The 15,319-nt window shown below is 45.5% G+C and overlaps 1 protein-coding gene across 2 annotated transcripts in view; it reads right to left on the bottom strand.

Annotated features, from left to right (window-relative positions):
- LOC139277625 (translocating chain-associated membrane protein 1-like 1) overlaps window positions 1-15,319 on the bottom strand; it is a 116,059-nt gene that overhangs the window by 38,378 nt on the left and 62,362 nt on the right. For both annotated transcript variants that reach the window (XM_070896346.1, XM_070896345.1), the window contains exon 3: window positions 146-264. In XM_070896346.1, coding sequence (XP_070752447.1) covers window positions 146-264 — 119 coding nt within the window. The remainder of the gene's footprint in view (window positions 1-145; window positions 265-15,319) is intronic.

Consider the following 15,319-nt stretch of genomic DNA (forward strand, 5'->3'; position numbering starts at 1 on the left):
TTGAGGAAATATAGTACTTCCTCCTTTACAAATACAGTATGTGTGACTAACACAAGACATATTTTATCCGAGTCACCTGCATTAAATTGTCCCCAGGAGCTTTAATCAAATATAAAAAGAAGAAGCATCTAAGTTTTTCACTTACATCCAGAATATACTCTTGTATCACAGCGTGTAGAATGATTGCTATCAACATATAAAAGAATATGGTGGCCACGTCTTTAAAGCCATACTCATAGAAGCTGATAGAATCGGTTCCCTCATCTGTAAAGAAGAAAATAAACAGTTAAGCAAATATAAACACATTTTGCAATAAATTGACATTAGAATTCCAAAATTGCTAGGCCCTGCTCCCGGCACAGTCCCATTTGGTAGGAGCGCAGATTGGTGTGTCGAGCATGGAGTTCAGGGCGTCGATTCAGGGCATGATTAATTTTATGGTTATTGATTTTAATGTCCAGAAAATCAGGAGTACTGCGAATTAGACTCACTCACCCACATACCAAATTCTCTAATCTGTGTGAAGGGGAAGGAGTCTCGTAATTTCAAAATTGATTTTTTTTTTAAATCAGCAAGTTATATATTAGCATGTTGTATAGTGCACTATTATCTAATTAAGCTCATAACAGGACTCCTAAATAGGAGAACCCTAGACTGTTCTTACTGTGGCTATTGCTATATTGTTAGCAAGCTGTAACTAAAAAAGTAACTTGCATTTATATAGTTCCTTTCACAACCTAAGGAAGTCCCAAAGCTTTGCAGCCAATTAAGTACTTTTTAAGTGTAGTCACTGTTGTATAACAGGAAACGCACACAGCAAGACCCTACAAACAGCAATGTGACAATGGCCAGATGAAATATTGATCAGGGAGAACTCCCCAGTTCTTCTTCAAAGACTACCAGGGGATCTTTTGCATTCACCAGAGGGGGCAGGCGGGGCCCAAATTAACATTTCATCTGAAAGATGGTACCTTAGACAGTGCAGCACTCTCTCAGTAGGGCACTGAAGTGTCAGTCTAGATTATGTGCTCAAGTTCCTGGAGTGGGACTTAAGCCCACTACCTTCTGAATCAAGGATGATACTTGTTTAACTTAAATAATTTTTAGTAAGTCTTCTCACTGTACATCAAGGTCACCTGTTTTGAGCAGAGTACTGCAGAGGTAACAGCATACTTGAACATCTCACTGAATATTATGTCTGCAACATGTTGGCTGTAGTGATGTCAAGAGAAGATGGAGAAGGAAGAAATGAAATAATCAGGAAGAAAAATCCATTTTATGAGAGAGCCTTCTGCTGTCAAATAACTGCCAGCTGTGAAGCATTCGAAGAGCAAGTCAAATTTAGATTTAAATATCCACTCAATGCTGAAGTGATCCAAGATCAAATTGATTCCTTCTAAGCTGAATCAGGTCCATAACCCAGGACTAGACTAATCACCATCTCATATAAGGCATTGAAAACCCCAACCCAACAACCTCTGCCCTGGTTGATGTAGTTCAAGATTGGGATTTGGGTTGGAAACTAGCACATGATGATCAAACGAAAGCCCACTCCTTCTCCCCACGCCATCTCCCCCACTTTTTAAGACTAAACCCTAATGGAGTGCACGTCACTAAACTGCACATATGAAGCACTAAATCTCACTAAGAGAACCATAAGGATGGCTGAATTAGGAAACGGAAATGTGACATAGGTGAGCTTTGATGGTTAAATGTACAAAATGACCAATATTAATTATGGAAAAATTGATCTTCAAATCATGGACTGTCTATGTTGTTGACCATGGTACATCGGTGGATACACTTTTATATTAGAATGTTAACAAGACAGATCATTAAAAACATCTTGTACAGAGAACCCATGTTCTTAGCATTAATTCTGGAAAGCATCAGAATTTTTTTTTAAATTTCAAACTGTGTCTCAAAGTTTGGAATAAAGTTTTTGATAATTACTAGAATTGATTCCAAACATGAAAAATATAATCTTTAACAACCGCTGCAAGCATAAGCAAAAAATAAATTTGGGCCGGATTTTCGCCACGATTTGATCCTCCGCGGCGAAAACCCGGTTTGCTAAGCCCAGGTAGGATCCTCGGGTACCCCCGTTTGCGGTGGCGCTTTCAAGCACCACCGGGGAGAGGTGCGCCGATGTGTAATGACACGGATTGTGTTACTGTCGTATATTCGGCACTCTCCCAACCCGTACGCTGCGCCCAGAATACCGACAGGTATCAGCAGCAGTAAGTGTGAAAACCTGCAAAAAAGGTAAGTCAAAGTTTTTATTTTTAAATTCTTTTTCAGCGATTTGCTAGCTAAGGGTTTTGTAAATGTTTTTGGAATGTTTTTTTTGCAATTTTCTTTCCACCTTCCCCCTCCCAAGGCCTCTATCACAGCGCTCTCGGCCCTGGGCTAAATTTGGCGAAACTTGCTTTTTTGCGCCGCAAATTCTTGTGCAACACCCCCCCCCCCTTACAGCAGGCATAAAACCCAAGAATTCGGCCTAAAAACGGTAAGTTCCACGTATCGCTACCATTTTTGCCAAATAAACCCGGAAGCCAAAAATCTGGCCCCTGGTATCCAATAATATAATCTATATCCAATTAAGTCTTCAGCCTCTTGGGCATCTCACCTGAGGAGTCACATCAAGTATGCCTAATTTGTTCATGAAATTTTAACCAAATGGAAACAAATTAAAATGCAACAAAGAGAATACCTACCAAAAAACAAGTGGCAAACAGGTACACTAACTACTAACCACGAATCAGCGGTCAGAATACAACAGCAACAAAGCAACTGACTAAAAGAAAACCAAAGGAATCACTCAAAACATATTTTTTAATGCCTTTGTCCCACCATATGTTCTTTTGTAAGTAACCTGAGGGCACAGTACCCAAAAATAAGATTTTTAATATAACACATCTTTTAAAAATTACATAATTCACAATAAATATCCTTAACCTGAACCACACAGTTGCTTTTTCTGTATTTATGTCTCCAACAGCATTTCCTGTCAATGACCTGCCACTCGACACCTGGAGTTTTTCATACAACATCACACAAATAAAATGTAAAAACAGCTATTAAACCATACCATATACAAATCATTCTATTTCTCGGTCAGGAAATTGTATGGTAGTGACATTCTCCAACAAGTTTTGGTTATATATTGAAGCAATAACTCAGGATCACTATACAATCATTGAAGCTTACAACACAAAGAGGGCATTCAGTCCATCATATCCAAGTCAGCTCTTTGCAATAGCAATCCAGGCACTGTTATTATGACAAGTAGTGATTATGTGAGGGAGGCTAGGAATTTCTTTAAGTATGAGCCTTCAAACTCTTTCCAAGATAAGTGACAGGAAAAGCAATGCAACTTTGTGCATACAAAGACATACATATAATGAGCAGTAATAAAACAATGCTTTATATTATACATAATGATTTTGCTACTCCCACCAATCACAGCACAAGGACTTAGCCTTTGCCACACTCAAGTTTTCAGGTAACAAGACACCGCGGTCAAAATTCAGCTTCCCAATAGGGCCCGTTAACTCCGGATTGCAGCGGCCAGGCGGCGGAATGGCTGCCGATTTCTGGTCAAATGGCTGCCGCCAGCCAAATTCAGCAAGGGAGTTTTTCTGGCGGTTCCCACTTCCGCCCCGCTGCTGGCGAGCAGCCGTGTGTGCGTCATCATTGCACGCACCGCCGGGACCCCCACCACCCTGGAAATTCAGCTCGAAAAATCTTATGCCTGCCGAGCAGTGCCTCCAACAGCTTTTTCTGTCGGTGCACCTTTCATTCCCTCAGTAAGCCCTGGCGGTGCGGCTGCCATTAAAGACAAAGGCCCAATGCCACGGTTGGCATTTTATTTTGCCGGCCGACTTCTATGTCGGCCGGTCTAGTGTGCCCCCTAGTTCAGCCGGGCCCCCTCTTGGGTGCCAGGCCGCTGGCCCGGACGAAACCTTCCGTGGTGGCCCAGAAGCCGATCCTAAATAATCGCCGATTCTCTCCCCTTTAAAAAAGGAGGGGAGATGCGTGGTGATGCAGACTCACAATAACGGCACCAATGACGCTCCGCTGCCGAGTGACAGCGGCGGAGAATTCGTCCCGCCTCCGCTTCCGCCCCTCACCCGCACTTCCGCCCCCATTATCACCGACTTCCTGGCCGCTTTTAAAAAAACGACAGAGTTGAATTTCGCGAAAGAGGCGACCTAAACGGTAGGTACGCCAGGTTTCCGGGGAAGCTGAATTTCGGCCCCACCAACTCTGCTCCATGTCTGCTTCAACTTGGGCTGTGTGTTTTGTTCCATTCCACTCCAGCTTTGCTCCCTGACCTCGCATTCCCCACGTGAGTGACCCACTCCCTGAATATCTTGAAGGTCAACTAGTAATAATGGTGTGAAAATTTTCAGGGTACAAATAGCGAAATCTACATGCACTTTTATTGTCAAAAAAAAACTTTATTCTTAACAAGTTTTAAAATAAACCAATGTAAGATGCAGCCAAGATGCTAACTATGTTGAATAGTTCAATAAAGCTATTAATATACAACACCTTTTATTTATATAGTGCCTTTAACATAGTAAAATGTCCCAAGGCGCTTCACAGGAGTATAATAAGACAAATAAATTACACCAAGCCACACAAGAGGAAATTAGGGCAAATGACCTAAAGCTTGGTCAAAGGAGGTCGTTTTAAGGAGTGTCTTAAAGGAGGAGAGGCAGAGGTGTCGAAGGAGGCAATTTCAGAGATTAGGGCCGAAGCAGCTGAAGGCAAGGCCACCAAATGTTTGAGCGATTAAAATCAAGGATACTCAAGAGGCCAGAATTAGAGGAGTGCAGATATATTGGTGGGATGTGGGGTTGGATTATAGAGATCGGGAGAGGTGATGCCATGGAGGGATTTAAAAACAAGGATGAATTTTAAAAATCAAGGCGTTGCTTAACCGGGAGCCAACGTAGGTTAGCGAGCACTGGAGCGATGGGTGAACATGACTTGGTGCGAGTTAGGACACGGACAGCAGTGTTTGGATGACCTCAAGTTTACGTAGGGTAGAACTTGGCCAGCCAGGAGTGCAATGGAATAGTCAAGTCAGGGAGAGAGAAAGAGAGGAAGGGAGAAAGGAGAGACAGAGAGATAGAGAGAAAGAGAGAGAGAAAAAGAGAAGAAAGAGAAAGAAAAAGAGAGAGAGAGAGAGAGAGAGAGAGTGAACGACTAAGAATAAGAGAAAGAAAGAATAAGAAAGAGAATATGAATGAATATGAATAAGAAAGAAAGAAGAATGAAGAAGAAGAAAAGAAAGAAGAAGAATGAAGAATAAAAGATGAATAAGAATGAGTAAGAATAAAAGAATGCATAAGAAAGAAAAAGAAAGAAAAAGAAAGAAAAAGAAAGAAGGAAAGAATAAAAGAAGAATATGAAGAAAGAAAGAAGAAATAAATAAAAGAAATAATAGAAATAATAAAAAAATAATAAAAGAATGAATAAGACAGAAAGAATAAAAGGACAAACGAATAAGAAAGAATAATAAGAATGAAAGAATAAAAATAATAAAAATAAGAATAAAAGAATGAAGAAGAATGAAGAATAATAATAAGAAAGAAGAGGAGAAAGAATAAGAATAAGAATAAGAAGGAAGGAAGGAAAGACTTGCTTTTATATAGCGCCTTTCACAACCACCAGACGTCTCCAAGCGCTTTACAAGCAATGAATTACTTTTGGAATGTTGTCACTGTTGTAATGTGGGAAATGCAGCAGATGAGTTGCGGTAGGAACGGAGATGGGCGATGTTACAGAGGTGGAAACAAACGGTCTTGGTTATGCTGCAGCTATGTGGTCAGAAGCTCATCTCGGGGTCAAATGTGACACCAAGGTTGCGAACAGTTGCTTGGGAGAGGGAAGGAGTCGGTGACTAGGGAACGGAGTTTGTGGCGGGGACCGGAGACAATGGCTTCAGTCTTACCAATATTCAATTGGAGGAAATTTCTGCTCGTCCAGAACTGGATATCGGACAAGCAGTCTAACAATTTAGAAACTATGTAGGGGTTGAGAGAAGTGGTGGTAAGTTAGAGCTGGACGTCATCAGCGTACATGTGGAAACTGATGCAGTGTTTTCAGATGATGTCGCAGAGGGGCAACATGTAGATGAGAAATAGGAGGGGGCCAAGGATAGATCCTTGGGGGACACCAGAGGTAACGATGCAGGGGCAGGAAGAGAAGCTGTTGCAGGTGATTCTCAGGCTACAATTAGATAGCTAAGAATGGATCCAGGCAAGTGCAGTCCCACCCAGCTGGACAATAGTGGAGCGGTGGAAGGAGTGGTCAACAGTGTCAAAAGGCTGCAGATAGGTAGAGAAGGACAAGGAGGGATCATTTCCTTTTGTCACTGCCACAAAGGATATCATTTGTGACTTTGATGAAAGCCGTGGGTAGAGAGCAAAACAAAGAAGTGGTCAGAGATGGCCTTATCTGCGATTGACACGATGGGAGTAGTGAGGCCACGAGAGATGGCAAGATTGAGGGGGCAAACTGTGAATATGGGTTGGGGAGTTTACATGGAGAGAGAGAGATTAAGTGAGGATAGGGCAGTGAACTCTGAGGTGAGAACATGAGTTGAGATGGAGGTTGCAATCGAGGATGAGCAGTCACACAGTGCAGAGGCTGAGGGATGAAAGCAGTGAAGATATCTCGGTGATAACATTTTTATGGTACTTGGATGGGCAGCAGAGAATGAGAATTTTAAATGAGAGGGGTGGAACAAAGCGAGATGCTCAAAGGAGGAGAACGTGCCGAAGGTGTAGAGACTGACCAAAGTGTGATTTGATTATGAGAGCCACACCGCCACCACGGCAATGTGGTGGTAAGTATAGCCAGGTGGGGAGGCTTCAATTAGGGGTAAAGTGTCATCACCCTCAGCCAAGTTTCCATCTGGGCCATAATGTCAATGCAATCATCCACAATAAGCTCATGGGTGGCAAGGGCCTTGTTCAGAAGTGAATGGACATTCCCAAAGGGAGATGCAGTGAGGGTCGGTGATGGCTGATCCATTGCCAGCGTCCACACAGTCAGCACCCAGAGGGACGAGTTGGACGGGGAGGATAGTGGCAAGATTAGCCCCCAGCAGGCAGTCGATTGCTTCTCCCTTTGACTGTTACGGTTCGTCTGTATGCCGCAGCTTTGTCTGATCCATATGTTTCCTGCATGTTTGCCCATTTTTGAGCTTGACAATAAATACTCTGTTGCCTTCCTTGGTCATGACAGTACCAGCGATCCACTTGGGACCTTGACCATAATTCAGAACATATACAGGATCATTTACAGAAATATCACGTGACACAGCTGCATGATCGTGATACCCTTGCTGACTTTGTCTTCTATATTCAATATGATTATTCAAGTCAGAGTGCACAAGAGATAGCTTGGTCTCAACACCTCTCCATCATTAGTTCAGCAGGCGAGACCCCAGTAAGCATGCATGGTCTTGTCCTGTAACTAAGCAGTATGCTTGACAGGTGGGTCTTCAGTGACCCTTGGATTACTCGCTTCATACTCTGCTTTTTGATTTGGACAGCACGTTTTGCATGCCCATTGGATGCAGGTTTGAACGGTGCTGACCTTACATGTTTGATACCATTGAGTTTCATGAACTCTTGAAACTCCTGACTGGTGAAGCACGATCCGTTGTCACTAACAACGATGTCAGGCAGACCATGTGTCGCGAACATGACACTCAATGGTAGCTGTGGATGTGCTGGATGACATGATTATACACTCTATCCACTTCAAATATGCATCCATCACAACTAAAAACATCTTCACCAGGAAGGGACTTGCAAAGTCTATGTGGATCCTGGACCATAGTTTGGATGGCCATGACCACAGGCTCAGCGGCGATTCCGCTGGTGCTTTGCTGAGCTGCATGCAAGTGTTGCACTGATGTACACATGATTCCTGCTGAGAGTCAATTCCCGGCCACCATACATGAGACCTGGCGATGGCTTTCATCATTACAATGCCGGGATGTGTGCTGCTCACGTACAAATTTCTCTTTCCCTTTCTTGGGTATAACACGATTGCCCCACAACATACAATCCGACTGAATAGACAGTTCATCTTTACGACAAAATGTAAGGTTTGGTCTCCTCGCACATTTGCTTGGGTATGGCAGACCAATCACTTTTGAGGATGCAACTCTTCACCACCGATAAAATCGGGTCCTGGCTGGACCAGGTCTTAACTTGCTGAGCCGTGACAGGGGTTCCTTCACTCTCAAAAGCATCCATAACTAACAATAGGTCCACCGGTTGTGGTGTTTCCACCTCCGATGTGGGCAACGGCTGACGGCTCAAAGCATCGGCACAATTCTCGGTGCCAGGTCTATGGCGAATGACAATCATAAGCGGTCCTGAACTTAAGGAAAGGTAACTTCGATGATATGAGATGTGAATTGGCTAGAATAGACTGGCGAATGATACTTGAAGGGTTGACTAGGCAATGGCAAACATTTAAAGATCACATGGATGAACTCCAGCAATTGTACATCCCTATCTGGAGTAAAAATAAAACGGGGAAGATGGCTCAACCATGGTTAACAAGGGAAATTAAGTATCGTGTTAAAGCCAAGGACGAGGCATATAAATTGGCCAGAAAAAGCAGTAAACCTGAGGACTGGGAGAAATTTAGAATTCAGCAGAGGAGGACAAAGGGTTTAATTAGGATGGGGAAAATAGAGTACGAGAGGAAGTTTGCTGGGAACATAAAAACTGACTGCAAAAGCTTCTATAGAATAGATATGTGAAGAGAAAAAGATTAGTGAAGACAAACGTCGGTCCCTTGCAGTCAGAATCAGGTGAATTTATAATGGGGAACAAAGAAATGGCAGATCAGTTGAACAAATACTTTGGTTCTGTCTTCACGAAGGAAGACACAAATAACCTTCCGGATGTACTAGGGGACCGAGGGTCTAGTGAGAAGGAGGAACTGAAGGATATCCTTATTAGGCAGGAAATTGTGTTGGGGAAATTGATGGGATTGAAGGCTGATAAATCCTCAGGGCCTGATAGTCTGCATCCCAGAGTACTTAAGGAAGTGGCCCTAGATATAGTGGATGCATTGATGATCATTTTCCAACATTCTATAGACTCTGGATCAGGTCCTATGGACTGGAGAGTAGCTAATGTAACATCACTTTTTTAAAAAAAAGGAGGGAGAGAAAATGGGGTCAAGTTTCGGCCTGAGTTGCTCCTATTTTTTTGAGCAACTAGTTTAGAATGGAGTATCTTAGAAATTGCAATTCTCGGCCTTTAGTTTTCTCCAGTTCTAGTGAGTTATAACAGTTTCATTTTAGAACAGAGTTTTTTTCTCCAAAAGGGGGCGTGTCCGGCCACTTACGCCTGTTTTGCAAGTTTAGGCAGCAAAAACTTACTCCAAACTAACTTAGAATGGAGTAAGTGTAGATTTTTGTACTCTCAGAAAAACCTTGCTTACACTTAGAAAATCAGATGTAGGGAACGAGAGATGGGGGGGGGGGGGAGGAGGGGGAAGGGTGTTTACAAACATTAAACACTTCACTTTTACAAATAAAGAGCCATCATCAATAATAAATGATAAATAAATCAATAAATAAACCAATAAATCAATCCAAATAAATTAAATAAAACATTTAAAAAAAATTAAAAATCACAATTAAAAAAATATATTTCTACTCACCAACTGCAGCACCAGGGAGAAGGTGGAGGGGGAAAGAGGGGGGGGGAGAAAAGAGGATGGGGGGGTGGGAAAAAGAGAGGAAGATGGGGGGGGGGGGGGAAGAAGAGAGGAAGATGGGGGGGGGAAGGAGAGAGGAAGATGGGGGGGGGGAGAAGAGAGGAAGATGGGGGGAGGGGAGGAGAGAAGAGAGGAAGATTGGGGGGGGGGGAAGAAGAGAGGGAGATGGGGGGGGGAGAAAGAAGAGAGGAAGATGGGGGGGGGAAGAGAAGAGAGGAAGATGGGGGGGGGGGGAGAAGAGAAGAGAGGAAGATGGGGGGGGGGAGAAGGAGAGAGGAAGATGGGGGGGGGGAAGAAGAGAGGAAGATGGGGGGGGGGGAAGGAGAGAGGAAGATGGGGGGGGAGAAGAGAGAGGAAGATGGGGGGGGGAGGAGAAGAGAGGAAGATGGGGGGAGGGGAGGAGAGAAGGAGATGGGGGGGGGGGAGAAAGAAGAGAGGAAGATGGGGGGGGGGGGAGAAGAGAAGAGAGGAAGATGGGGGGGGTGGAGAAGAGAGGAAGATTAGGGGGGGGGAGAGAAGAGAGGAAGATGGGGGGGTGGAGAAGAGAGGAAGATTGGGGGGGGGAAGAGAAGAGAGGAAGAAGGGGGGGGGAGAAGAGAAGAGAGGAAGATGGGGGGGGCGGAAGGAGAGAGGAAGATGGTGGGGGGGGTGGAGAAGAGAGGAAGATTGGGGGGGGGAAAGAGAGAGAGAGAGAGAGAGAGAGAGAAGACGACGACGCAGCAGCCCGGCACGCAGCCGATGCCAGGCTGCCGACGCTTCGTGCGGGGCCCGCCCCAGTGAGATGTGGGCGGGCGGACCCCGCCGCCGACGAGGAAGCCGGGCCCCACCGAGGACTTCGGACGGGGCCCGCATGCAGCAGATACCAGACTGGTGACGCCGCCGACTCTTCGGGCGGATCCCGCCTCCAGCGAGAGGCCGGGCCCCGCCGCCGAGGTAAGATGCGCAGGCCACTCGGCCGGGGATAGGGGCGACGTCCCTTTTGCCTGGGATAGGGTCGTTGCCCTGGAGACAGGACGCCGGCAGCTACTGCGCACGCACGCAGCCTCCACCGCACACACGCGCAGCTGCCGGCACTGTTTTCGGCGCAGGGCTGTAGCTCCGTCCCCAGCAGCTCCAGTTCTCGTGAGTTATAACAGTTTCATTTTAGAAGAGTTTTTTTTCCCCAAAAGGGGCACGTCCAGCCACTTACACCTGTTTTGCAAGTTTAGAGGTAAGTATTCGGTGCAATTTTTGTTCTATAAATTAGGCGGGCCTCTCCGATGTGTGCCGTTCTAGCGGGCGGCAGAAACTTGACCCCATAGACCAGTTAGCCTGACATCAGTAGTGGGGAAAATATTGGAATCAATTATTAAAGATGAAATAACAGCGCATTTGGAAAGCAGTGACAGGATCGGTCCAAGTCAGCATGGATTTATGAAAGGGAAATCATGCTTGACGAATCTTCTAGAATTTTTTGAGGATGTAACTAGTAGAGTGGATAAGGGAGAACCAATGGATGTGGTGTATTTGGACTTTCAAAAGGCTTTTGACAAGGGTCCCACACATGTGCAAAATTAAAGCACATGGTATTGGGGGTAATATGTTGATGTGGAGAACTGGTTGGCAGACGGGAAGCAGAGAGTCAGGATGAACGGGTCCTTTTCAGAATGGCAGGCAGTGACTAATGGGGTGCCGCAGGGCTCAGTGCTGGGACCCCAGCTATTTACAATATACATTAATGATTTAGATGAAGGAATTGAGTGTAATATCTCCAAGTTTGCTGATGACACTAAGATGGGTAGTGGTGTGAGCTGTGAGGAGGATGCTAAGAGGCTGCAGGGGGACTTGGACAGGTTAGGTGAGTGGGCAAATGCATGGCAGATGCAGTATAATGTGAATAAATGTGAGGTTATCCACTTTGGTGGCAAAAACACAAAGGCAGAATCTTATCTGAATGGCGGCAGATTAGGAAAAGGGGAGGTGCAACGAGACCTGGGTGTCATGGTACATCAGTCATTGAAAGTTGGCATGCAGGTACAGCAGGTGGTGAAGGCGGCAAATGGTATGTTGGCCTTCATAGCTAGGGGATTTGAGTATAGGGAGCAGGGATGTCTTACTGCAGTTGTCCAGGGCCTTGGTGAGGCCTCACCTGGAATATTGTGTTCAATTCTGGTCTCCTAATCTGAGGAAGGACGTTCTCACTATTGAGGGAGTGCAGCGAAGGTTCACCAGACTGATTCCCGGGATGGCAGGACTGACATATGAGGAGAGACTGGATCGACTGGGCCTGTGTTCACTGGAGTTTAGAAGGATGAGAGGGGATCTCATAGAAACATATAAAATTCTGACGGGATTGAACAGGTTAGATGCAGGAAGAATGTTCCCGATGTTGGGGAAGTCCAGAACCAGGGGACACAGTCTAATGATAAGGGGTAAGCCATTTAGGACTGAGATGAGGAGAAACCTCTTCACTCAGAGTTGTTAACCTGTGGAATTCTCTACCGCCGAGTTGTTGATGCCAGTTCATTGGATATATTCAAGAGGGAGTTAGATATGACCCTTACGGCTAAAGGGATCAAGGGATATGGAGAGAAATCAGGAAAGAGGTACTGAAGTGAATGATTAACCATAATCTTATTGAATGGTGGTGCAGGCTGGAAGGGCCGAATGGCCTACTCCTGCACCTATTTTCTATGTTTCTGTTTCTATGCTTCTATAATGTCAGCGCCCACCTCTGGATGCGGGATGAAGCATTGGTATTGATACCTCTGTTTTCAGAGAACAGTGAAATGAGCGGCTTGTGATCGGTCTCCAGTTCAAACCGAAGACCAAACAGACCCCATACACACAGGCTAGTGCTTCTTTCTCTACCATGCTGTAGGCTCTTTCCACTTTAGACAAACTTTTTGAAACATACACGATTGGTTGAAGTTTACCCGACTCATTAGCTTGTTGGAGTACGCAACCAATTCCATATGACGAAGCATCACAAGCCAATACTAAATGTTTACATGGGTCAAAATGTACCAGCAGCTTGTTAGAGCAAAGCAGATTAGTTGCTTTCTCAAAAGCGCTGTCTTGAGACGCACCCCACACCCAGTTGTCGCCTTTTCTTAGCAGCATGTGCAGTGGTTCTAATAAGGTGCTCAATTTAGGTAGGAAGTTACCAAAGTAGTTGAATAGACTCAGCAACGAACGCAGCTCCATCACATTCTGGGTGCATTCTTGATGGCCTTGGTTTTCGCGTCCATGGGCCTGATGCCATCAGTAGCAATCTTCCTCCCCAGGAGTTCGACCTCTGGTGCCATAAAGATGCACTTCGAGCGTTTCAGTCTGAGTCCCATTTTGTCCAAACGATGTGGAACCTCTTCCAGGTTGTTCAGCTGTTCCTCGGAGTCACGACCTGTGATCAGGATGTCATCTTGGAACACAACGGTTCTGGGAATGACTTTAGTAGACTCTCCATGTTCCTCTGAAATATTGTTGCAGCCGAGCGAATTCCAAAAGAGCACCTGTGATAAATAAACAATCCTTTATGCGTGTTAATGCATGCAAGTCTCTTCGACGTCTCGACCAGCTCCTGTGTATTGTAAGCCGACGGCAAGTCCAGTTTGGTGAACGACTTCCCCCCCGGCTAGCGTTGCAAACAAGTCATCAGCCTTCAGTAATGGGTACTGATCCCGTTTCGAAACCCTGTTGATCGTAGCCTTGTAGTCTCCAGATTCTGACTGTGTCATCACTTTTCAACACAGGAACAATGGGGATGGCCCATTCATTAAATTCAACCGGTGATATGATCTCCACGCTGGAGTCTGTCCAGTTCGATTTCGACCTCCTCCCTCGTCATATTCGCAACTGCCCGAGCTTTATGATGGATGGGTCTTGCATCCGCGTCCACGTGGATCTGCACCTTGGCTCCCGTGAAGTTGCCGATGCCTTGTTCGAACAGGGAGGGGAACTTGCTCAGTACTTGGGCACATGTATCTTTCTCCGACGACAACGCCTTGATGTCGTTCCAATCGCATCTGATTTTTTCAAACCAGTTCCTGCCGAACAGCATTGGGCCATTGCCTGAGTCAATCCATAGCAGTAACTCGTGAACCGCACAGTCATACGACACTTTAATTGTGGCACTGCTAATCACCGTTATGAGTTCTTTCATGTACATGTGCAACTTGGCATTGACTGGACTCAGCCTGGACCTCACAGCCTTAGTATTCCACAGCTTGTCGAATGCCCTCTGGCTCATTATTGATTGACTCGCCCCCATGTCCAGTTCCATCGATACCGGCACCCCATTAAATTTCACGTTGATCATTATCGGTTTGCTCTTAGTTAGGAACGAGTACAGTCCATACACTTCCTCCTCTGGTATCTCGGATTGCGTATCCGGATCCGCGCTAGTCTGACCATCATCCTCCACGTGGTGTGTCGCAGTACGTTGCTCATCCGTGGACACTTGCGCTGGAGATGCCCCACTCTCAGACAGCTTTTGCAACTCTCTTGCTTAATTCGGCACTGCTGGTGCCCGTGATTTCCCCCACAATGACAACACGGAGAAATCGAATGCATTCCCGCGGGCAGACTTTGGACAGCCACAGGTTTCACGTATGCAGTCGGGTAGGCCCTGCCATGTGCTGCTATGCCGAACGCCGAATCAATCATATTTACAGTACTTGCCGAGGTTCGATTTTTCACTGATATCTGTTTTAGACTTCTATCAGTCATCATGCATGACTGAGCGATCATGATGGCCCTGTTCAAGTCCAACGTCTCCACCGCCAGTAGTTTACACAGGATTACCTCGTGGTTGATGCCGATTACAAAGTCGTCCCGCAGCATGTCTACCAACACAGCCAGGAACTTACACGGTTCCGCTAGACGTCTCAGGTCGGCAACAAATTCCGCCGCATTCTGGCCCTCTGAGCGAAAGTGCGTGTAAAATCTGTATCTCGAGATGATGATGCCTTCGTCTGGCTTAAGGTGGTCCTGTACCAGTGTGCACAATTCTTCATATGTCTTCTCTGTTGGACTCACAGGCAGGAGTAGATTCTTTATCAGACCATAAATTTTTGGACCGCAAACTGTGAGGAACACTGCCCGGTGCCGATTTGCGTCACTGACCTCCTCCATTTTGTTGGCCACGAAGAAATGGCTCAAACGGCTCACAAGGTCTGCCCAATCTTCTCCTTCCACAAATCGCTCCAACAATCCAATTGTGCTCATTTCTGCATGCAAATGTTCGTGTACGCAATAACTGTTAGACTGAGTACTGTTTAACTCCAAGAGGTATGACCTTGGCTCTGCTTTAATAAGGCCCAAAGTAACTAATATACAAAATGGCTGGCCTTTTATACTTGGGCTGCACACACTTGCGTGCAGCCCAATGGCCTCCAACAATGATGCCATCTAGTGGCTAGTGATTCCAAAAGCACATACATGACAGAATGGTCTCAGGGAAAAACTCAAGTTACATAGGCCTGGTTATGTAACAATTATTGGGATACATATTTCCTGGTGCCAACCGGGGTTAGGCTGGAGATAATAGTAGGGAGTCCAGAGTTAAAGTCAG

Source organism: Pristiophorus japonicus, chromosome 12, assembly GCF_044704955.1.
Source record: "Pristiophorus japonicus isolate sPriJap1 chromosome 12, sPriJap1.hap1, whole genome shotgun sequence".
NCBI lineage: Eukaryota > Metazoa > Chordata > Chondrichthyes > Pristiophoridae > Pristiophorus > Pristiophorus japonicus.